At 44.4% G+C, this 25,023-nt stretch overlaps 1 protein-coding gene across 14 annotated transcripts in view; it reads right to left on the bottom strand.

Moving 5' to 3' along the window:
* Window positions 1-850: 850 nt before the first annotated feature.
* The window catches only part of relch (RAB11 binding and LisH domain, coiled-coil and HEAT repeat containing), a 40,953-nt gene continuing 16,780 nt past the window's right edge, over window positions 851-25,023 (bottom strand). For 6 of the 14 annotated variants that reach the window (XM_031796530.1, XM_031796537.1, XM_031796526.1 and 3 more), the window contains 19 exons: window positions 21,391-21,503; window positions 20,776-20,866; window positions 20,230-20,301; window positions 17,787-17,927; window positions 17,498-17,662; window positions 16,377-16,524; window positions 16,095-16,251; window positions 15,892-16,015; window positions 15,745-15,793; window positions 15,391-15,470; window positions 14,184-14,290; window positions 13,082-13,181; window positions 10,555-10,637; window positions 9,293-9,356; window positions 8,982-9,120; window positions 8,400-8,516; window positions 5,146-5,234; window positions 4,862-4,932; window positions 851-1,996 (listed from right to left, as the gene is read on the bottom strand). In XM_031796530.1, the coding sequence (XP_031652390.1) occupies window positions 1,876-1,996; window positions 4,862-4,932; window positions 5,146-5,234; window positions 8,400-8,516; window positions 8,982-9,120; window positions 9,293-9,356; window positions 10,555-10,637; window positions 13,082-13,181; window positions 14,184-14,290; window positions 15,391-15,470; window positions 15,745-15,793; window positions 15,892-16,015; window positions 16,095-16,251; window positions 16,377-16,524; window positions 17,498-17,662; window positions 17,787-17,927; window positions 20,230-20,301; window positions 20,776-20,866; window positions 21,391-21,503 (2,031 nt within the window). In that variant the 3' untranslated portion in view covers window positions 851-1,875. Of the gene's footprint in view, window positions 1,997-4,861; window positions 4,933-5,145; window positions 5,235-8,399; window positions 8,517-8,981; window positions 9,121-9,292; window positions 9,357-9,629; window positions 9,713-10,554; window positions 10,638-13,081; window positions 13,182-14,183; window positions 14,291-15,390; window positions 15,471-15,744; window positions 15,794-15,891; window positions 16,016-16,094; window positions 16,252-16,376; window positions 16,525-17,497; window positions 17,663-17,786; window positions 17,928-20,229; window positions 20,302-20,775; window positions 20,867-21,390; window positions 21,504-25,023 lie in introns of all 14 variants that reach the window. The other 8 variants (XM_031796529.1, XM_031796533.1, XM_031796536.1 and 5 more) reach the window with 3 other exon arrangements.

The raw sequence follows: 25,023 nt of genomic DNA, 5'->3' as shown, positions 1-25,023 counted from the left end.
TCCTGGACAGACAAAGGGACATAACACTCTTTGAAGTTAGAGTAGTAGCGGCTGTGTGTGTGTGTGTGTGTGTGTGTGGGGGGGGGGGGGGGGGGGGGGGGGGGGTGACAGATGAGGGGGGACTCTGTCTATTTACCAAGGGCTTAGTTTTACTACTCTGAACACCTGCTGAAACTTTGAGCTGTGTATTGTATGGCAATGGTGGATATTTTTTACACACACATTCATAATAACCATCAGAGACAGGGTGTACAGTGTATACTTAAAGTAGTCAGACCACTTGGCCACCCAGCTAAACTGAGCAGTTAGGGGAGAAGGGCCTTGGTCAGGGAGGTCACTCTGACACAGCTCCAGAGTTCCTCTGTGGAGATGGGAGAATCTTCCAGAATGAAGTTTCTGAATGTCCTTGAGTGGCCCAGCCAGAGCCTGGACTTGAAGACTTGAGCCCGATCGAACATCTCTGGAGAGACCTGAAAATAGCTGGCAGCGACGCTCCCCATCCAACCTGACAGAGCTTGGGAGGATCTGCAAAGAATGGGAGAAACACCCCAAATACAGGTGTGCCAAGCTTGTTAACGTCATACCCAAGAAGACTCAAGGCTGTAATTGCTGTCAAAGGTGCTTCAACAAAGTATTGAGTAAAGGGTCTGAATACTTATGTAAATGTGATATTTCTGTTTTTAATTGTTTATACATTTGTAAACATTTTGAACAACCTGTTTTTGCTATGTCATTATTGGGTATTGTGTGTAGATTGTGGAGGGGGAAAAAAACAATTGAATCCATTTTAGAATAAGGCTGTAACATAACAAAATGTGGAAGAAGTCAAGGGGTCCGAATACTTTCCAAATGAACTGTATAAGTACACAATTGTTTATTTCGTCTTTTATTATTTCATGACACCAATTTCAAATGTACATAATAATATGGGTACAGTCCTTTTCATTTCAGTGTATCATACAGTTATTTACTTGTAGAGCATATCCCAAAGAGAAAATAACAAAACCCAAATCAGAACAGCCACTTTAGATAAGAACCAGCTGAGACACTGCAACACGCAGAGGCAGAACGAGACAGGGAAAAGAGGAAGGAGGGAGGCATGGAGCGAGGGAATCAGTGTTCTTCATCTTCACATTTCCAACATAAACAAACTAAGCCAATGAATGGTAGTGTTGATGATCATGTACATCATATAGAATAAGACGACTCTGAATCAAAATACACACAATAAAGAGAAAAGAATGATAAAGTGATGTGCACATTTCTTTGGAGGAATAAAGTCTTAAGAGATAAATAAGTTATAAAATAGAGACTATCAAAACAACAATGAGAGAGAGAGACGTGACGAAATAAAGGCAGGCGATTTTGACTTCAAGTAGGCGATTCCCCAGAGCCATGAACATACAGACGTCAGTTAGTAAGCTAGTCCTCTCCATGTTGACACCAAAAGGTTCCGGAACAATCACATTCTGACATAGAACGCCACTAACATTCTAACTAGACTGGACTGCAACATTCATAAAGCTTTTGGTGCCGACATGGCGCAAGCTAAAATTCTTTAGGTGCATCTCAATAGTCTATAATGACTTCCTCTACTCATCTCGTCTTCTCTCCTTGAGACGAGGAAGTCACTTCAGAGTATTGATATACACCCTGGCCCTGATTGAATAGTTCAAAGCGCACCCTTCCTTCCTCCCTTCCTAGGGCTCAGCCAGATAGCTCTCCCCTTTCGAGTCACAGAGGAGTGAAGGATGCATCTAGAAGGTATTCGAACAGACCCTGACCTGGCCTATCACTGGTGGCTGGGCCAGCGCTCCCGGACACTGGAGGCTCATGGGATATGTAGTGCGCTGGGGCCACAGGCGGAAGGATAGATCATTTCTTCCTCTGGAAGACGTTGGCCAGCATGGCGCCGGACGTGGTCAGCTGACCCATCTTACTCAGGAACTTGGTTTTAGCGTCTTCACCAACCAGACTAGCAGCAATGGACACAGAGCTACAGGAACAGAAACACAATGAACACGTTAGCCAGCATGTCTTCTCCTACTAGCACAGAGTTTGCTGATAACTACTTTGAGGTAAAATGTACTTACTACAACTGATATGTGGTTGTCCCACCTAGCGATCCTAAGATGAATGCACTATGTAAGTCATTCTGGATAAGAGCGTCTGCTAAATCACTCAAATGTCAACGTGTACATATATTATAGAGCTTAGACAGTGCATCATCCTCACACAGAGAGCTACAGTTTATTAGGTACACCCATTTAGTACTGGGTCGGAACCCCCTTTGCCTCCAGAACAGCCGGAATTCTTCAGAGCATGGATTCTATGTTCAGACATGCTGTGGCTTTAAAACATTGCTCAATTGGTATCAAGGGACCTTTTTTAAAATGTTACCTTTATTTTACTAGGCAAGTCAGTTAAGAACTAATTCTTATTTTCAATGACGGCCTATGAACAGTGGGTTAACTGACTGTTCAGGGGCAGAACGACAGATATTTGTACCTTGTCAGCTCGGGGATTTGAACTTGCAACCTTTCAGTTACTAGCCCAATGCTCTAACCACTAGGCTACCCTGCCGACCTGACGTGTGTCAGGAAAACATTCCCTACACCATTACACCACCGCCACCAGCCTGTACCGTTGACACCAAGCAGGATGAGGCCATGGACTCATGCTGCTTACGCCAAATCCTGACTGCCATCAACATGACGCAACCGGGATTCGTTGTACCGGGTATTGTTTTTCTACTCCTCAATTGTCCAGTGTTGGTGATCGTGTGCCCACTGGAATGGCTCCTTCTTGTTTGTAGCTGATAGTGAAACCTGGTGTGGTCGTCTGCTTCAATAGCCCATCTGTCACAAGGGCCCACAAGTTGTGCTTTCCCGAGATACTGTACTGCACACCACTGTCTGTTTGTGGCCCGCCTGTTAGCTTGCAAGATTCTTGCCATTCTCCTTCAACCTCTCTCGTCAATAAGCTGTTTTCGCCCTCAGGACAGCCGCTGACTGGATGTTTCTTGTTTGTTGTACCATTCTCTGTAAACCCTCGACACTGTTGTGTGTGAAAAGCCCAGGAAGCCGGCCGTTTCTGAGATACTGGAACTCTCGCGCCTGGCACCGGCGATCACACCACACTCAGTCGCTTAGGTCACTTGTTTGGCCCATTCTAACGTTCAATTGAACAGTAACTGAATGTCTCGATGCCTGTCTGCTTGCTTTATAGAACAAGCCACGTGACCATTTTTGTGAACCGGGTGAACTAATAAGTACCTAATAAACTGTCCAAAGTTTATATATGAGTTATATTGGGCCTCCCGGGTGGCGCAGTGGTCTAAGGCACTGCATCGCAGTGCTAGCTGTGCCACTAGAGATTCTGGGTTCGAGTCCAGGCTCTGTCACGAACGGGAGACCCATGGGCGGTGCACAATTGGCCCAGCAGGGGTTTGGCCGGCAGGGATGTCCTTGATTAAACCGCTCTAGCGACTCCTGTGGTGGGCCGGGAGCAGTGCACGCTGACACAGTCGCCAGGTGTACGGTGTTTCCTCCGACACATTGGTGAGGCTGGCTTCCGGGTGTCAAGAAGCAGAGCGGCTTGGTTGGATTGTGTTTTGGAGGACGCACAGCTCTCAACGTTCGCCTCTCCCGAGTCAGTACAGGAGTTGCAGCAATGAGACAAGACTGTAACTACCAATTGGATACCAAGAAAAAGGGGATAATTTTTTATATATTTATATTAGGTTATATTGATGATAATACTGTAGAATGAGATATATTATATAACCTTCAGAATGGCACATACTGTATCTTATATAGCATGGACACAAATAATCAGTATAGTATCATTCATCCAGAGTGTTTTCCCTATAATCTCTACAATCGTTCTCTCCCTAAACATACAGTGATTGACAGTGTCAACTGTCAAATGCTCATTTGTTTCCTTTGTTCTGCTCTTGTTTCAGTCTCTCCGTCCATATATTTGGACAGGTAAATGGAAAGCTGTTTCCTAAGCGTTAACAGTAACAGTCTCTACTGACTGACAGTTAGGAGAGTTCCTCTTTTTCCCCCTCTGCCTAAATCTGGTTGAACAACAGCAGATAAAGAACTGTAGGGGAACAACTTTTCAACTAAATTTGGTCAATAGTCAAATTAAAGTAATGTAAAATGCTGGAGTTGAGTGCCGTAGTGTAGTAACATGGTTGTTGATAGATACTTTGAGTCTAAAACAGACCCAACTCTTGTCTCTAACACTGTGCATGATGATGCTGAGAGATTCTATAGTTAGAATTAAACATGATGATTAAACCAACAATCTCAAAACAAGACTCAATATGACATTGGGGGTGTGACTGTGTTGCTAGGCTACAGCCTCAGAGTTCAAGAGTTCAGAGGGTACACATGTGCGCACATACACACAGACACAGGTCTGTTTTTAACGGGGCAGAAACACATGTTCACAAGACAGACACACTATGGGCAGTCTATAATAGCTGATTTCCACTACTCCCTAAACTCCCCCTCACACTATGGCTGAGTCCCAATGCTCTTTACAGGCTCTCTTCTCTCCTCCCCCTAACCTCCCTTCCTTACCACTGTCCTGAATCTAAAGGCTGCAGTTTCTCTACTGTTAATGCAGCTAGGCTTCCAGAGGATCATATGACTGTGACCCAACAGTCCACAGCACTCATGGTGTGGGACGAAAACCAGCGGATAAAGACAAGGAGAGTTTGTAGAGTTTTGTGTGTGTGTGATTTTGAATGCTCCGACATAGAACACAGACATAGCACACAGGACTGTGATTGTGTACTGATTTACTGGTGTGCTTTAGTAGTGATTTAGTGGTGTGCGTTAGTACTCACCCCTCTGCCTGTCCGATCCCTCTGTTTTCTACCTTCATCTCCCCCTCCTTGATCATGGAGCTCAGGATCACCTGCAACAGGAAAGGAGACACACACAGTGGAAAATATACCAGTTAGACTGCTGTGCTATGGAAAGTATGCCTGGTGAGTGTCCCTCCTGGAGACAACATCACGTTGTGTGGTAAGTGGTCTAGGAATCAGCTGGTCTTTAACTGGCATGGGAAACAGGTCATTTTACGTAGTTTGGGAGAGCTACTGTGGTCAGTGTGTGTGTGTGTGTGTACCTCGTGTTCAGGAGATAGCTGTTCCATGTCGGTCCTCAGACACCTCAGGCCAGGCAGGAAGTGATTCACCATCAGCTCCTCTGAGATGACTGGAGCAGGAGGTCAAGGACCGGATAACTGAACACAAAGTTAACCTACACTGAACACTGGACAACCAAACATCAACACAGTTCAACACTACTGAACACTGGTCAACTGAACCGTTGTGAATGAAGTAATATTATGACACTAACACAGTTTAAAAACAAGTAAGATTAGTGAGGTTATATGACTACATTACCCAGAGGGCCACAGTAATTCCACTGCCTCGTCGCACACTGATGGTGTCACAGTACCAGGCAATGATAGTGGGGAGTTTAGCCACTGTGACCAAAGCTACACGAGACCCCCCGTATAGCCTGCGATATTCGCACATTACCAAACCTCAGCCAGCTGGTGTGAGTGACTGTGTGAGGTGGCATGGAAGTCACTAGAGAGGTTAGGGAGGTATGTCGCTGTGCTGCGAAATACGCCCTTGAGGAGCCTCACTATTTTGGGAACACATTTAGGGAGGAACGTGCACCCATGCATGCACATGCCATATGCTGGGAATTCTGACCAAAGGCTTAGAGGCAGCTCTCCCTCTGTCATTTTCTCTTCTGGCTTCTCCGTCTCTCTGAGGCAGACTGTGGTCTGTAACTGTCCGTCTCTCTCATTTTCGCTCTCCCTCTCTGTGGGCTGTGGTCCGTCTCCCTCTGTCTCCCTCCGTCTCCCTCCCTCTCTCCGCCCACTCAACCCTGTAATCAGCATACGGCCCCAAAATGGAGAGTTCATTTTCCTTTCTCAACTCCACCACACTGACTGAGGCATGGTTGGTCGATTACAGCCCAGAACCACAAATAGTGAACTTTTAACCTAGTCTGACAACAGTAGCCTAGTCTGACAACAGTAGCCTAGTCTGACAACAGTAGCCTAGTCTGACAACAGTAACCTAGTCTGACAACAGTAGCCTAGTCTGACAACAGTAGCCTAGTCTGACAACAGTAGCCTAGTCTGACAACAGTAGCCTAGTCTGACAACAGTAACCTAGTCTGACAACAGTAACCTAGTCTGACAACAGTAGCCTAGTCTGACAACAGTAGCCTAGTCTGACAACAGTAACCTAGTCTTGACCCAGGTCTTGTTATTCTAAAGACGTATTCTGAGTCACAGCTATAAAAGTGAAATAAAACACTCTCCCCTGAGCCCCAGCCAAGCCAACACTCTGCTCTGGGTACAGTTCTTGAAATGTCTTAAGTATTTACTGCTAGGTGGACACATTTAAAAACCACTTAATGAACTATTGCCCTCTTTTAGCTTTTCCGTTTAAAGGCCTCGACTCAACTCATTAATATGTAGCGGTTTGTCTCAACCATTAATAATGGGTGAGGTAAGTTCTGTAAGTTAAGGACACAGTAGCAGGGAACACACACAGCTGATCACCATGGAGCTGATCGTGGTCTTACAGGGAACAACGGGTGGAGCACTCCCCTATTGTCATCGACAGGGCTGCAGTGGAGAGGGTCAAAAGCTTCCTCTGTCTTTATTATCACATCAGAGAACCTGACATGGTCCAATCACACCACCACAGTGGTGAAGGCGGCGCAGCACAGCCTCTTCAACCTCATGCACCTGAAGAAATTTGGCATGGGCCATTGGATCCTTGCACCATCGAGAGCATCTTGACCCGGCTGCATCACCGTCTGGTCGGGCAACTGCACCCCCTCTCAACTGCAAGGTTCTACATAGGGTGATGCGGATGGCCCAATACATGACTGTGGGTGAGCTTCCCTGCCCTCTAGGTCTTCTACACCAGGCGGTGTCTGAGGAAGGCCCAAAAGATAGTCAAGGACTCCAGTCACCCGGGCCACGGACTGTTCACTCTGTTACCATCTGGCAAGCTGTATTGGAGTATCGGGTCTCGGAACCAGGCCATCAGACTGCTGAAAAGCTAAACCTAGTTGTCTCCCTGCACCTTACAGATTATTTGCACCAGAGAAATTATATGCACGTTAGAGATTATTTTCACTGACTAACCCACAGCCAACACTGACACAAACACACCCAGAACTCATACATGCAGACAAAGCTGCTGTTCTATCATATAATATTGATTCCACTAGCCACTTTAGAATTGTACATACAGGTCCATTATTACTATGTATACATACACCTATTTTTGACTCATTTCATAGTTATTATTGATTCATGTACAGCATTGTTGAGGGAGCTAGCTGTTTATTACCTATGCATAGTCACTTTACCCCAACCTACATGTACAAAATAACTTGACTAACCTGTACCCCCACACATTGACTCGGTACCGTTACCCCCTGTATATAGCCTGACTAACCTGTACCCCCACACATTGACTCGGTACCGTTACCCCCTGTATATAGCCTGACTAACCTGTACCCCCACACATTGACTCGGTACCGTTACCCCCTGTATATAGCCTGACTAACCTGTACCCCCACACATTGACTCGGTACCGTTACCCCCTGTATATAGCCTGACTAACCTGTACCCCCACACATTGACTCGGTACCGTTACCCCCTGTATATAGCCTGACTAACCTGTACCCCCACACATTGACTCGGTACCGTTACCCCCTGTATATAGCCTGACTAACCTGTACCCCCACACATTGACTCGGTACCGTTACCCCCTGTATACAGCCTGACTAACCTGTACCCCCACACATTGACTCGGTACCGTTACCCCCTGTATATAGCCTGACTAACCTGTACCCCCACACATTGACTCGGTACCGTTACCCCCTGTATATAGCCTGACTAACCTGTACCCCCACACATTGACTCGGTACCGTTACCCCCTGTATATAGCCTGACTAACCTGTACCCCCACACATTGACTCGGTACCGTTACCCCCTGTATATAGCCTGACTAACCTGTACCCCCACACATTGACTCGGTACCGTTACCCCCTGTATACAGCCTCGTTATTGTTATTTTACTGTTTTGACTTTAGTTTATCTCCGTTAGCAAATATTTTCTTAACTCTTTCTTGACCTGCATTGTTGGTTAAGGGCTTGTAAGTAAGCATTTCACGGTAAGGTCTACTACACCTGTTGTTATTTGTCACATTCTCCGAATACATTTGATTTGACATAAGCATTGCGCTGCACCTTTTATACCTGCTGTATGTGTATATTTTATTTGAATTTGATTTCACACACACACGCACACACACACAGTGTTGGATGAAGGATACAGCAACAGGAGAGAGCGCTGTAGGCCTCAAACAGCTGAGTAGCGATGTCTATCCTCTTACTCTCTGTAGCCTGGACGTTGTTACCCAACGCTAGTTTGTGGAGGTGAGGCAGCACAACTGGAAGACAAAAAACAGACAATATCACTGTGTGTGTGTGTGTGTGTGTGTGTGTGTGTGTGTGTGTGTGTGGATTTGAGTCCATATGTGCATGTGAGTGTGTCTGCGCTCTTGTTTTAGTGTGTCTTTGCATTAGTGTGTGTGTGTGTGTGTGTGTGTGTGTGTATGTATTTGTCCATACTGACACTTGCCTGTGAAGTGTGGTTCAGCGTAGTGTGTGTGATTTATCAATAGTACTGACACTCGTCTGTGAAGTGTGGTTCAGCGTAGTGTGTGTGTATTATCAGTAGTACTGACACTCGTCTGTGAAGTGTGGTTCAGCGTAGTGTGTGTGTATTATCAGTAGTACTGACACTTGTCTGTGAAGTGTGGTTCAGCGTAGTGTGTGTGTATTATCAGTAGTACTGACACTCGTCTGTGAAGTGTGGTTCAGCGTAGTGTGTGTGTATTATCAGTAGTACTGACACTCGTCTCTGAAGCGTGGCTCAGCGTTGGGTCCGACCCGGCCAAAGGTCCTGATGATCTCCATGTGTAGAGAGTGTTGGTCCTGGTACTGTGGGTCTTCCAGGAACGATGCCAGCTGCATCTTCACACGCTCCAACAGCTGGGACACACACACACACACATTAATGTACACACACACGCATGCCAACATGGATACTCCCCCTAATACACATGGACACAATACAAAACACACCTGTGCTCAAACATCTAACCCAGACTTGCTTAATGCAGGAGTGTAGTTTGTGCATATATGAGAATCAGCATGTCCATACCTCTTTTTGCGTGACCGTCTCCATGATGGTACCAAAGGCAGGGATAGTAGAGATCCTAACTGAACTATAAGCCAGACAGGAGTTAGAACAGAGCCAGGTCTCTGCTTTATTCAAACTACAAAATGCAGCTCAGAAGATAATATAAAACAGACCAACACCAACCAATCATCAGTGTGGATCATGTATGTTAATGCCAAGGTTAATGGTGATGTTAGATCATTCCAGTGTCCGTATGGATTTAAATAATATAATACACTAAATAGAACCAGGAGGATGCAGAGGAAGGAGGGATAGAGAGGAGGAGAGGAGAGAAAATGTCTCGTCTTCGTTGACTCACAATTCAGGGCCACTGCACAGTGTAATAAGAGCCGGGGCCACCCGGCGGTCTATTAAAGCTTCTGACATGCCTCGCAGAATCAACTGGAAACGGTTAGGAGGGGGGGAGAGACAAAGAGGTTAGGAGGGGGGGGGGGGGGGGAGACAATCGTCCAGGACCTGAGGGTTGGGTGGAGGGGGTCTGCTAAAAAGGTGGTGAGGAGGAGGATGGGGGGGTAGTGCATTACAGCTGAGCATGCTGGGATGATCTCCACATGCAGCCAATCAGAGCGCGAGTTGGGGTAGTGTAGCAGACTGATGATGCGATGAACATGATCATGCCAGAAAGGACAAAATGACCTATATTGTCAGAACTGATGATCAAGTACATTACATATTTTGTCTTAATTGAGGACTAGGTTACAATTAAGGTTAGAGGTAAGGGTTTGGGCTAGTGTTTAGAAAGCATCATACTGCTGTCCTTTCAAGCATGGTTATATAGTGACTACCGGGGTGTGGGTTAGTGTCGCACACTGATGATGCCTGGTGTTAGTGACAGTAAACACAGAACCGCACACGGTCGACCGCACCTCAACCTCTACAGGAAAAAAGCCCTAAGAAGACTTTTAAACCAGAGTCAGAGAGACCTTGAACCATCTAGGAGCACAGACAGGGCAAAACCCCTAAAGATACACAGTTTAGAGAAAGCACCTACTTTGGAATTGATTTATGTTGCAAAGCCTCATTGTCCCTGAGTTTTGAGAAAAAAAAATCCTAAGTCAAACCATTGACTCCTTTAAAACAATGGATGTATGTTTCCATACCAACTACAGTCCTGAAAGCTCTGGTGTTATTCAATATATATCCTCATCAAAGAGGTTAGGGTTCTTCCTGTGAGGTTGGAGGAGGGGTCGAGGTGGCCAGACAAGGCAGCAGGAGACACTTACATCTCAGGGTCGCTGGAGAGCGTGATGAGAGCAGGCACCACCCTCTGAGCCACCAGCGTCTCATTCACCCCCTTCACCAGCAGCTGTTTGGACAACACAGCCGTGATGTCACAGCCCAGGGGCGGGTGATGGACAGAGCCAGCAGTGTCATGGCAACACGCCGAGAGAGGGAGGAGAGGGAAAAAGGAAAACAAAAAGAAAGAAAGGAAGTGATATACAACAACAAGAAGTAGCAGCAGCGCCAAGGTAGGAACGCATGTCACGCCCAAGCCCGCACGTAAACACACAAAAAAGAAAAACAACCAATAAGTGAGAAGCCAAGCAAACAGAGCTGCTGAACAGAGTTGGTAGAAGTTCCCCCTAACCAGTGGTCCAGAGTCAGATTTTTGTTAATGCCCTAATAGTCATGGTCAGGACTGGGGGCAGAGGGATCAGATCCTTGATCTGTGGTTAGGGGCAACTTCTGCTGAGCCTGCAGAGAATGGCATGGGAGGGATATACAACTATGAGATGGTGATAGGGGGGTTAAGTGTCCATACCACTATGACAGTAAAGGGGGATGTCTATACCACTATGACAGTAAAGGGGGATGTCTATACAACTATGAAAGTAGAGGGGAATGTCTATACCACTATGACAGTGAAGGGGGATGTCTATACCACTATGCCAGTAAAGGGGGATGTCCATACCACTATGACAGTGAAGGGGGATGTCTATACCACTATGACAGTAGAGGGGGATGTCTATACCACTATGACAGTAGACGGGGATATCTATACCACTATGACAGTGAAGGGGGATGTCTATACCACTATGACAGTGAAGGGGGATGTCCATACCACTATGACAGTAAAGGGGGATGTCTATACTACTATGACAGTGAAGGGAGATGTCCACACCACTATGCCAGTGAAGGGAGATGTCCACACCACTATAATAGTGAAGGGGGATGTCCATACCACTATGACAGTGAAGGGGGATGTCCATACCACTATGACAGTGAAGGGGGATGTCCATACCACTATGATAGTGAAGGGGGATGTCCATACCACTATGACAGTAAAGGTGGATGTTGATACCACTATGATAATGAAGGGGGATGTCTATACCACTATGACAGTGAAGGGAGATGTCTATACCACTATGACAGTGAAGGGGGATGTCTTTACCACTATGACAGTGAAGGGGGATGTCCACACCACTATGACAGTGAAGGGGGATGTCCACACCACTATGATAGTGAAGGGGGATGTCCATACCACTATGACAGTAAAGGTGGATGTCGATACCACTATGATAATGAAGGGGGATGTCTATACCACTATGACAGTGAAGGGGGATGTCTTTACCACTATGACAGTGAAGGGGGATGTCCACACCACTATGACAGTGAAGGGGGATGTCCACACCACTATGACAGTGAAGGGGGATGTCCATACCACTATGACAGTGAAGGGGGATGTCCATACCACTATGACAGTGAAGGGGGATGTCCAGACCACTATGACAGTGAAAGGAGATGTCCACACCACTATGACAGTGAAGGGGGATGTCCACACCACTATGATAGTGAATAGGGATGTCCATACCACTATGACAGTAAAGGGGGATGTCTATACCACTTTGACAGTAAAGGCGGATGTCTATACCACTATGACAGTGAAGGGGGATGTCCATACCACTATGACAGTAAAGGGGGATGTCCATACCACTATGACAGTAAAGGGGGATGTCTATACCACTATGACAGTAAAGGTGGATGTCGATACCACTATGACAATGAAGGGGGATGTCTATACCACTATGACAGTGAAGGGAGATGTCTATACCACTATGACAGTGAAGGGGGATGTCTTTACCACTATGACATTAAAGGGGGATGTCTACACCACTATGACAGTGAAGGGGGATGTCCATACCACTATGACAGTGAAGGGGGATGTCCATACCACTATGACAGTGAAGGGGGATGTCCAGACCACTATGACAGTGAAAGGGGATGTCCACACCACTATGACAGTGAAGGGGATAGTGCTACAACACCTCCTCCTCATCAAAAGTGTATTTTATGTAGGCCTGATTCCATTTCGATCCAATGTTTTTCCCTAGCTCCTACCTCTTTGGTGTTCACAATGAAGGGGTAGGGGCTCTGGGAAGGGTCTAGGGGTTAAAATGGAATCAGGCCCTTGAGGGGGAAGGCAATAACAAGCAGAGGCTGCTGCAGGGGAAAGACATAGGGAGGCATTTCAAACCAGTATTGTTCTGTTTGCATAATACAACTCAAAAACCTTTATAATCCAGTCAATGTTCCAACAATACTTATCTATTCAAACTGTAAGATTAAATCAGCAAGAAGACTACTTCTAGTCCATGACAAAACAGGTTTCAATAAAACATTTTAGATACAGCATACATCAAACAAAATACAGTGTCATTCTTATATGGTCTAAACTATAAAGCATGTTATTACGTGGGCAAATTTGTGTGTGTAAAGGTGTGTGTGGCGCGTTGTGGCAGGGCGTCGTACCTCAAACATGCGTGCGGCGGTACAGCGAACTAGAGCGGAGGTATGGACCACTCCGTACCATAGCACTGTCAGTAACAACTCATGGTACACTGGGTTAGCCCTGAGAGAGAGGAGAGAGCGAAAGGGGGGTGGAGAGAGAGAGAGATGGTGTTCAGAGAGAGAGAGATGGTGTTGAGAGAGAGAGAGATGGTGTGGTAGAGAGAGAGAGAGAGAGAGAGAGAGAGAGAGATGGTGTTGTAGAGAGAGGGAGAGAGAGAGATGGTGTTGTAGAGAGAGGGAGAGAGAGAGATGGTGTTGTAGAGAGAGGGAGAGAGAGAGATGGTGTTGTAGAGAGAGGGAGAGAGAGAGATGGTGTTGTAGAGAGAGGGAGAGAGAGAGATGGTGTTGTAGAGAGAGGGAGAGAGAGAGATGGTGTTGTAGAGAGAGGGAGAGAGAGAGATGGTGTTGTAGAGAGAGGGAGAGAGAGATGGTGTTGTAGAGAGAGAGAGAGAGAGATGGTGTTGTAGAGAGAGAGAGAGAGATGGTGTTGTAGAGAGAGAGAGAGAGATGGTGTTGTAGAGAGAGAGAGAGAGAGAGAGATGGTGTTGTAGAGAGAGAGAGAGAGAGAGAGAGATGGTGTTGTAGAGAGACAGAGAGAGAGATGGTGTTGTAGAGAGACAGAGAGAGAGATGGTGTTGTAGAGAGACAGAGAGAGAGATGGTGTTGTAGAGAGACAGAGAGAAAGGGGGTAGAGAGACAGAGAGACAGAGAGAAAGGGGATAGAGAGAGGGAGAGAAAGGGGGTAGAGAGAGGGAGAGAAAGGGGGTAGAGAGAGGGAGAGAAAGGGGGTAGAGAGAGGGAGAGAAAGGGGGTAGAGAGAGGGAGAGAAAGGGGGTAGAGAGAGGGAGAGAAAGGGGGTAGAGAGAGGGAGAGAAAGGGGGTAGAGAGAGGGAGAGAAAGGGGGTAGAGAGAGGGAGAGAAAGGGGGTAGAGAGGCGGAGGAGATCCAAGTAAGTAAAAGTAAAGAGTTTATTACACGATTGTTGCCTATTCATTCTTACTAATGTGTGTGTGTGTGTGTGTGTGTGTGTGTGTGTGTGTGTGTGTGTGTGTGTGTGTGTTACCCCAGCTCTACAAAGGAGGCTTTGAGGCTGTCCAGGGGGGCATGTGAGAGGGACAGTGTCGTCATGACGTCCTCTAGAAAACCAACAAGCAGCTTACGATCCTCATCCTGCAGGAAACACACATATTACACACACACACACACACACACACACACACACACAATGTAATATATGAATACATACATTATATAAAATACACGCATTATATAATATATGAATACACACATTATATAAAATACACGCATTATATAATATATGAATACACACATTATATAAAATACACGCATTATATAATAAATGAATACACACATTATATAAAATACACACATTATATAATATATGAATACATACATTATATAAAATACACGCATGATATAATATATGAATACACACATTATATAAAATACACGCATTATATAATAAATGAATACACACATTATATAAAATACACACATTATATAATATATGAATACACACATTATATAAAATACACGCATTATATAATAAATGAATACACACATTATATAAAATACACGCATTATATAATCTATGAATACATACATTATATAAAATACACACATTATATAATATATGAATACATACATTATATAAAATACACACATTATTAATACATACATTATATAAAATACACACATATTATATAAAATACACACATTATTAATACATACATTATATAAAATACACACATATTATATAAAATACACGCATTATATAATATATGAATACATACATTATATAAAATACACACATTATATAATACATGAATACATACATTATATAAAATACACACATGATATAATATATGAATACATACATTATTAATACATACATTATATAATATATGAATACATACATTATTAATACATACATGATATAATATATGAATATATACATTATTAATACAAACATTATATATAATACACACATTATATAATATATGAATATATACATGATATAAAATACATACATGATATAATATATGAATACATACATTATTAATACACACATTTTATAATATATGAATACATACATTATTAATACACACATTTTATAATATATGAATACATACATTATTAATACATACATGATATAATATATGAATACATACATTATTAATACATACATTATATGCTGATTATCAACAGTTGAGAAAGATGGGTGGCTGGCCAACGACAGACACGTTTACCTGATTGTAGCATGTCAGTACCCCTGTAGCATAAATGGGGACAGTAGCCTTGGTCAGAATACCATTCCCAGTTAAAGCATCTAGGAGAAACAGAATACAAATACTTCATAAATTAGAGATAGAAAATGACATATGACCATGTAGCTGATTCCCAGTTCAGTGTGCTTATAAAACAGAGAACAGTTGACAGGAAACACAAGGCCTGACACAAACACTTCACACACAAACCACAACATGAAACTAAAACACTTGGCAGAGATCTGAGCACACGCTTGTTTTAATATTCAGAGGATGAAAGAGGCAGGGAAACACCAAATCCCACTGAGTGTGTGTGTGTGTGTGTCTTCCACTTACCCACATTCTCTTCAGAGAGCCGTAGGATCTCTTGGAACTGTGGTTTTACCTGAAAGAGAGAGGAGAGACTGCTATAGTCTGCACCAATGAAATGAATTAAACAGTGCAGATTCCTTCCGGCAAAAGGCCTACAGTAGATACTCTCACCTTCGTGTTAGTGAAGATCTTGCCAAATGTGCGACAGAGTCTCCAGAAGAAACGTGAGAACTCATGGACACACGTAGTGGAGGCTACGTTAATACGACCTACTATGTCTATCAGCTGGGGAAGACTGGAGAGAGAGGAGAGGGGGTCAGGGTTGTGTGTGTGGCTGTGTGTGTGTCAATGTGTGTACTGCATAGACCACTCACAGTTGGTTGACCACCCATAGCAGGCTGTCCCAGCCTGTGGTGCCCTCATGTTCTAGCTGGTAATCATACAGGATGAGAAGGGCGCTCAGCGTCTCCCGGCTGCCAACGATAGTCGCTATATCCTGCAGAGGAGAAGCCGGACGAGGGAACCGCGTCACTGAGGGGTCAAACAGAGGTCAGGGTTAAAGTTCAGGGAAGGAAAATACTAGAGATTATGAGTGAATAATGTAGTCAGAACATAGCAAGGTTACTGGTCATCGATTGTGTCAGTGTGTTTCCTACCCTCTATGGGGGGAATGTCTCCTTGCAGGTTAACTCTGTGTGTGAAGGGAGCGTTCTGGATCACCACAGAGAACAGAGGAGGGATGAGAGACTGGAGGGCAGACAGGAACATGTGGAGCTTGTGTTCATCAAGACCATGTTCTCCCTGCTGGAGAGAAGGAGAAAAAGGAGGGGACAGAGAAAGAGAGAGAGGGGGGAGTGAGAGAGAGGGAAGGAAGGAGAGGGAGGTGAGAGAGGGAGGGAGGAGATGAAGGAGAGAGAGGGCGGTGAGAGAGAGGGAAGGAGAGGGAGGTGAGAGAGAGGGAAGGAGAGAGAGAGAGGGGGGAGTGAGAGAGAGGGAAGGAAGGAGAGGGAGGTGAGAGAGGGAGGGAGGAGATGAAGGAGAGAGAGGGCGGTGAGAGAGAGGGAAGGAGAGGGAGGTGAGAGAAGGAGAGAGAGGGAAGGAGAGAGAGAGAGGGGGGAGTGAGAGAGAGGGGGGAGTGAGAGAGAGGGAAGGAAGGAGAGGGAGGTGAGAGAGGGAGGGAGGAGATGAAGGAGAGAGAGGGCGGTGAGAGAGAGGGAAGGAGAGGGCGGTGAGAGAGAGGGAAGGAGAGGGAGGTGAGAGAGGGGGGAGTGAGAGAGAGGGGGGAGTGAGAGAGAGGGAAGGAAGGAGAGGGAGGTGAGAGAGGGAGGAGATGAAGGAGAGAGAGGGCGGTGAGAGAGAGGGAAGGAGAAGGAGGTGAGAGAGAGGGAAGGAGAGAGAGGGAAGGAGAGAGAGAGAGGAGGGAGTGAGAGAGAGGGAAGGAAGGAGAGGGAGGTGAGAGAGGGAGGAGATGAAGGAGAGAGAGGGCGGTGAGAGAGGGAAGGAGAGGGAGGTGAGAGAGGGAAGGAGAGGGCAGTTAGAGAGAGGGAAGGAGAGGGCAGTTAGAGAGAGGGAAGGAGAGGGCAGTTAGAGAGAGGGAAGGAGAGGGCAGTTAGAGAGAGGGAAGGAGAGAGAGGGAAGGAGAGAGAGGGAAGGAGAGAGAGGGAAGGAGAGGGCAGTTAGAGAGTTCACTTCTTTATCTAGATTCTAGAATGTTAGCGTCAACATCAAAACCTTTCTTACATATACCAAATAAACAAAGTCCTGTGGGTCTACCTACCTTCAGTAGTTTCTCAATGCGGGCCAGTAGAGAGGGGATGAGAGTGGTCTGGAGGTTTCCCAGCTCTGTGGTCCAGGCAGCGAATGCTGGGATGAACACCTGGTGGATAGCACTGACCACCCTCTCGGATGGGTCACCAAGGGACAGCAACATCAGCTCGAAACCCTGACCGCAACATGAACACAACACGACCAGTCAGTATAACATGACCACATTCAACACAACCAAACACAAGAACGGTCAGAAAGCCTTTTCAAACATGCATGCACACACACACACACACACACACCTGGGAGTACTTGTCAGGGTCATCAATGTATCCCATGATGATAGCGAGGCTTTTGACCACAGCCTCTCTGACCATGTCTGCTTTGTCTTCAGCCAGCATCTGCTGCAGCATGGACAACACCAGGGAGCTACGGATCTCCTTCTGTTAACACACAGACATATAAACAGATTTGAACGAACGAACGAAGGAGCGCGCACACGCACACACGTGGCCAAGTCTCTTACAAGCAGATAAGATGTGATGGCAGGCGTGTGTACAGCTTTTTGTGTACATATGCAAAGGTGTGTGTATATGTGTGTGTGTGTATTATTGGTACGTGGGCCAGCTGTTTATTTACCCACACCCGCCCGCAATTGCTAATAACCCATCCGCAACTGTCTGACTATATGCGATAAAGTGTAAATCTGAGTCTCGCATAGGGCTGTGCATCAGCAACAAGTGCTCAGCATATTTGGGAACTCCTTCAAGACTGTTAGAAAAGCATTCCAGGTGAAGCTGGTGGAGAGAATGCCAAGCGTGTGCAAAGCTGTCATCAAGGCAAAGGGGGGTAAATTTGAAGAACCTAAAATATATTTGGATTTGTTTAAAACTTTTTTGGTTACTACATGATTTCATATGTGATATTTCGTAGTTTTGATGTCGTCACTATTATTCTAATGTGCGCATTAGTGAGCTTATTGATGTGAAGAAATAGCCCAATAGTTTAAAAATGTCTTTCACGCAGAGAAGAATTTAGATATCTGAGAGAGCCATGTGAGTGAGAGTTGCTTCAGAACATGCAGCTGGGAGAAGGGAATTATAAGTATAATATTCAGCCCAAGAACAGAACGGCCACTGGCCACAAAAGGAATGCATTTCTTTAGGGGGTGGAAATTCGAGGCGTTATCAAGTGCTTGTTCAATTGTGAATGAGAGACTGATGAAGTCTACACAGCCTGTGCAAGAAGCAAAGCAGAGGTCATTCCTTTCAAGCAACTGTTTTCAAAAATCGCATCACCCTGCCTAAGAATGTATTAAAAATCTAAACATATAGCCCAAGTTTGTATCGCAACTAAAGTTGCATAACAGCTCAACACAGAATAGCCGCATGTGCGCACTCTCTCAGAAATTGTTTGGAGAAAACCTCCTTTCTAGTTTATTCAGCTATGTTCAATTCTAATCTTCATACTATAAAATAATGCCACGGAATTCTAAGCAAATCTTGTCTGCTAAATGAACTAGTGTAGCCCACAGCCATATGGGCTACAATCTTAATGTTGTCTTTACATGCAGTACCAGTCAACAGTTTGGACACCTACTCATTCCACGATTTCTCTTTATTTGGACCATTTTCTATGCTATTCTGTTCTTCTGAAATAGACTACATTTTCTTCCTATCATGTTCCTGTCTAAAATAAATCATGTAGTTATTGTGATAGTGTAGGCTATATTAAATGGATGTATTAGACTTTTTAAAACGTAGATGTTCCAAAGGTCTGCATCAGTGGCTTGTAGGCTGTGTGTGGAAGAGAGGAGATGCTAAATGTGTTTGTAAATTGGTCAATTACCGTGATACCGGCAGTTATGTGCTTGACAATCCCCGCCTGACAAAATGAATGACCGCCACAGCCCTATGCCTGCACCCAACCCACTAATATAGAAATTGCTCTGTAGGCTACAGTCAGTCAGAGGCGGTGGAACTAGATTTGGACAGGGGGTGCAGGATTTTTACATGCAGCTTCAAGTCTATCATTACATGTTGCCCGGGAAGACTAAGTAAACCCTTGGAAAAACAAACATCTGTTTCACCAGCTGTGAAAGGGAATAAAAAGCTGTGAAAACAACCTAACGTGTTACTGATAAGATCTCAGTTCGGTTTGGATGCATATTTTATGTGGTTGAAATACTATCAGCTTTTATGATGCTGATAAAGATAACACCTCAACAGACAGTATCTAACTGCAAATTCACAATCTCTCAAGAAATCATTTTCTCCACTCCCGTTCTCGAGTCACAATTTAGCCTACATTTGGTGTATCATTGTACTGCAAGAAATGCTTCATTCTGTAGGAGTTCATATGAAGGCTCTGTGAGAGGTTATAGACCTACAGTCAGTTCCATTTAACCCTTCTGAACAGTGGGCTACAGTTTCCTTGACGTGCCATAGGCCTATTTGAAGTCCCCGACATGTGAATGTCGAATTTGTATAGCGCCTCAAGATCATCACACACAACATGCAGTGCTCTTTTGCCACGTCACCAAATCTTTCCTAAACATGGCTTTTCTGGCCCTCCCATCTCCCATCTCTTTATTTTCAACTCTCTTTATTCAATCTCCCAGCCACCCACCCGCCCTTCATCCACACAATTTTTAAATGACACTAAACCCGCCAGCACCGTGGATATAACTGCGGGGACTGCGGGTTGAGTCAACTTATGCATCACTAGCGTGTGTGTGAGTCTTACAGGCAGGTAAGGTGCTAAGGCTCCACAGGCTTCTGCTACCAACAACCTCCTCTCTGGATACTTATGGTTGATCTGGAGAGAGAGAGAGAAGAGAGAAGAGAGAGAGAGAGAAGAGAGAAGAGAGAAAGGAGAGAGAGAGAGACGAGAGAGAAGAGAGAAAGGAGAGAGAGAGAGACGAGAGAGAAGAGAGAGGGAAAGGAGAGAGAGAGAGAAGAGAGAGAGAAGAGAGAGAGAGGGAAAGGAGAGAGAGGAGGATGGGGTGGGGGAGACAGAAAGAGACAACATGAGATTCTGGGACAGACATGACCCTGTAGATTAGAAAGTATTGATCTTAAGCATTCCTTGTGGTTTGTCTTTATTGGAATGTTATTGGACCTGTGGCTCAATATATTGTTCATTGCCATAGTAACAGATATTTGTTTATGTATCAACACTTTACACAAGTAAAAAAGAAGAATAAAAAGGAGAGGAATATTTTCAGGAAGAAAAAAGAGAGAAAGGACAGAGAGCGAGAGAGAAGGGGAGTAAGGAGAGAGGAGTAGCTACCTGTTCCCAGCATTGTGGTAAGAGTTCAGCCTCAACTCTGGTAGGACCAACATGTCTGGCAAACGCCACACAACCTGTTAGGATCATCTGCCTACAAACACAACCAGGAGTCAATATACACACAGTGTCAAGATCCTCCTTGATCATCAGCCTATAAACACAACCAGGAGTCAATATACACACACTGTCAAGATCATCAGCCTATAAACACAACCAGGAGTCAATATACACACACTGTCAAGATCCTCCTTGATCATCAGCCTATAAACACAACCAGGAGTCAATATACACACACTGTCAAGATCAGCCTATAAACACAACCAGGAGTCAATATACACACAGTGTCAAGATCCTCCTTGATCATCAGCCTATAAACACAACCAGGAGTCAATATACACACAGTGTCAAGATCCTCCTTGATCATCAGCCTATAAACACAACCAGGAGTCAATATACACACAGTGTCAAGATCCTCCTTGATCATCAGCCTATAAACACAACCAGGAGTCAATATACACACAGTGTCAAGATCATCCTTGATCATCAGCCTATAAACACACAGAGAGAACAGCGAGGTATAAGAACACACACGCACGCTCACACGAGCCCACACACCTCTGTTCGTCGTCAGGTCTCTTGATGAGGTTGAAGAGGATGTGGAGGAGCTGGTCTCTCTCTTTAGGCTCCGGGTGGAGACACGCTGTACATAGGATGAGAGGAATCAACTCCTAGAGAGAGATAGAAGGATGAGAGAGAGATATCAGCTTGGGTTTGTGGCTCTGAGTATTCACACAGCAAAGAAACGGTTTGCAGGCAGGGGTGTGTGTGTGTGTGTGTGTGTGTGTGTGGGCAATGGGTAGGAGAGAGGGAGTTCAATGACGACAACACCACCAACAGAAACAGAAAGAAGGTCAAATGAAACAATGTGCTGTTATGTACATCTATGTATCATGATGACAATGTCTCATGGTTTTCTAATCTGAATGACTGGTACCCCTGGTCTGAATCAAGTTCCTTTATGAACAGTAACATATGAAGTTCATGTGAGAGTCAGCCTGGAGAGAGAGAGCAAAATAAAGTAGCCCCAGGATGAGGTGGGGCAGACAGACAGCCCTTCATTCTGCCTCATGGACAAACTGTGGTTAGCTCAACATTCCTGCCTCAAACACAACCAAATTAGAGGATACACTGTTAAAAAACACAGTTAAAAATATGGATTTTATTTTTAACCAGCAGGGTTTTCCAGGAAGGTTTCATATTTTCCTGTTGAATGTTGGCAGACGAAACAAACCCAACGCTGAATGTTGGCAGAACAAGCCCAACGCTGAATGTTGGCAGAACAAGCCCAACGCTGAATGTTGGCAGAACAAGCCCAACGCTGAATGTTGGCAGAACAAGCCCAACGCTGAATGTTGGCAGAACAAGCCCAACCAAAGAGAGGCTTGGGAGGGGGACACCTGAAATGACTCTGGATGTCTGTAGATGGACACCTGTCATTCATTCAAATCAAATATATTACGTGCTTCACATACAACACAACCACCAGAGACATACAGTTGAAGTCGGAAGTTTACATACACCTCAGCCAAATACATTTAAACTCAGTTATTCACAATTCCTGACATTTAATCCTAGTAAAAAGTTCCTTGTCTTAGGTTATTTAGGATCACCACTTTATTTTAAGAATGTGAAATGTCAGAATAATAGTAGAGAGAAGGATTTATTTCAGCTTTTATTTCTTTCTTTCATCGCATTCCCAGTGGGTCAGAAGTTTACATACACTCAATTAGTATTCGGTAACATTGCCTTTAAATTGTTGAACTTGGGTCAAACATTTCAGGTAGCCTTCCACAAGCATCCCACAATAAGTTGGATGAGGTTTGGCCCATTCCTCCTGACACAGCTGGTGTAACCGAGTCAGGTTTGTAGGCCTCCTTGCTCGCACACATTTTTTCAGTTCTGCCCACAGATTTTCTATAGGATTGAGGTCAGGGCTTTGTGATAGCCACTCCAATACCTTGACTGTTGTCTTTAAGGCATTTTGCCACAACTTTGGAAGTTTGCTTGGAATGTTGAAATGTTGCTTCAATATATCCACATAAATATCCTACATCATGATGCCATCTATGTTGTGAAGTGCACCAGTCCCTCCTGCAGCAAAGCACCCCCCCAACATGATGCTGAGACCCCCATGCTTCACGGTTGGGATGGTGTTCTTCGGCTTGCAAGCCTCATCCTTTTTCCTCCAAACACAACGATGGTCATTATGGTCAAAGAGTTCTATTTTTGTTTCATCAGACCAGAGGACATTTCTCCAAAAAGTACGATCTTTGTCCCCATGTGCAGTTGCAAACCGTAGTCTGGCTTTTTATGGCAGTTTTGGAGCAGTGGATTCATTCTTGCTGAGCGGACTTTCAGGTTATGTCGATATAGGACTCGTTTTACTGTGGATATACAGTGGGGCAAAAAAGTCAGCAACCAATTGTGCAAGTTCTCCCTCTTAAAAAGATGAGAGAGGCCTGTAATTTTCATCATAGGCACACTTCAACTATGACAGACAAAAAAATCCAGAAAATAAAACTATTGTATGTCTTCCATTTCTTAATAATTTCTCCCACAGTTGATTGCTTACCCATTGCAGATTCAGTCTTCCCAGCCTGGTGCAGGTCTACAATTTGGTTTCTGGTGTCCTTTGACAGCTCTTTGGTCTTGGCCATAGTGGAGTTTGGAGTGTGACTGTTTGAGGTTATGGACAGGTGTCTTTTATACTGATAACAAGTTCAAACAGGTGCCATTAATATAGGTAACGAGTGGAGGACAAAGGAGCCTCTTAAAGAAGAAGTTACAGGTCTGTGAGAGCCAGAAATCTTGCTTGTTTGTAGGTGACCAAATACTTATTTTCCACCATAATTTGCAAATAAATTCATAAAAAAATCCTACAATGTGATTTTCTGGATTTGTTTTTCTCATTTTGTCTGTCACAGTTGAAGTGTACCTATGATGAAAATTACCGGCCTCTCTCATCTTTTTAAGTGGGAGAACTTGCACAATTGGTGGCTGACTAAATACTTTTTTGCCCCAATGTAGATACTTTTGTACCAGTTTCCTCCAGCATCTTCACAAGGTCCTTTGCTGTTCTGGGATTGATTTGCACTTTTCACACCACAGTACGTTCATCTCTAGGAGACAGAACGCGTCTCCTTCCTGAGCGGTATGATGGCTGTGTGGTCCCATGGTGTTTATACTTGCGTACTATTGTTTGTACAGATGAACATGGTACCTTCAGTCATTTGGAAATTGCTCCCAAGGATGAACCAAACTTGTGGAGGTCCACAATTTTTTTTCTGAGGTCTTAGCTGATTTCTTTTGATTTCCCCATGATGTCAAGCAAAGAGGTACTGAGTTTGAAGGTAGGCCTTGAAATACATCCACAGGAACACCTACAATTGACTCAATTTATGTCAATTAACCTATCAGAAGCTTCTAAAGTAATTACATAATTTTCTGGAATTTTCCAAGCTCTTTAAAGGCACAGTTAACGTAGTGTATGTAAACTTCTGACCCACTGGAATTGTGATGCAGTGAATTATAAGTGAAATAATCTGTCTGTTAACAATTGTTGGAAAAATTACTTGTCATGCACAAAGTAGATGTTCTAACAGACTTGTCAAAACGATAGTTTGTTAACAAGAAATTTGCGGAGTGGTTGAAAAACGAGTTAATGACTCCAACCTAAGTGTATTTAAACTTCCGACTTCAACTGTATATGGCACTGAGAACAACAATCCTGATTATCCTTTCACCAACTGTTCGAGAAAGTATTTTTAAAAGCTAAAGAACAGCTGCTCAGGCAGTGTTAAGTAAACAATTTCCCCAAAATGTATGTTTCTTTTTGAAATGGCACAAGCATTGAAAGAAGGAATGGGACTTTAAAAAGTAAAGGTCAACAAGCTGTTACCATCAGTGTGTTATTTTGTTTCAGATATTTACTTCTGAGAAAAGAGAAAGTGTATACTTCTAAGAGTTTTTCTTCAGTGAACCCTATCTGACCCTGTTCTATTCCAAGGAAAACATCTGGCCAATGCTGGGTCAACATGTGGGTAGGTAGAGCAGTCAGGGAAACGCCATGGTACCACCATGTTTATACCAGAGATGGCCAACTAGGACCCATTGCAGTGTGACAACATGGTACCACTGTGTTTAGACCAGAGATGGCCAACTAGGATCTATAGCAGTGTGACACCATAG

The sequence above is a fragment of the Oncorhynchus kisutch genome, linkage group LG18 (assembly GCF_002021735.2).
Source record: "Oncorhynchus kisutch isolate 150728-3 linkage group LG18, Okis_V2, whole genome shotgun sequence".
Taxonomy (NCBI): domain Eukaryota; kingdom Metazoa; phylum Chordata; class Actinopteri; order Salmoniformes; family Salmonidae; genus Oncorhynchus; species Oncorhynchus kisutch.
The sequence above is the reverse complement of the archived record's forward strand: the minus strand, read 5'-3'. Positions and strand labels throughout refer to the sequence as shown.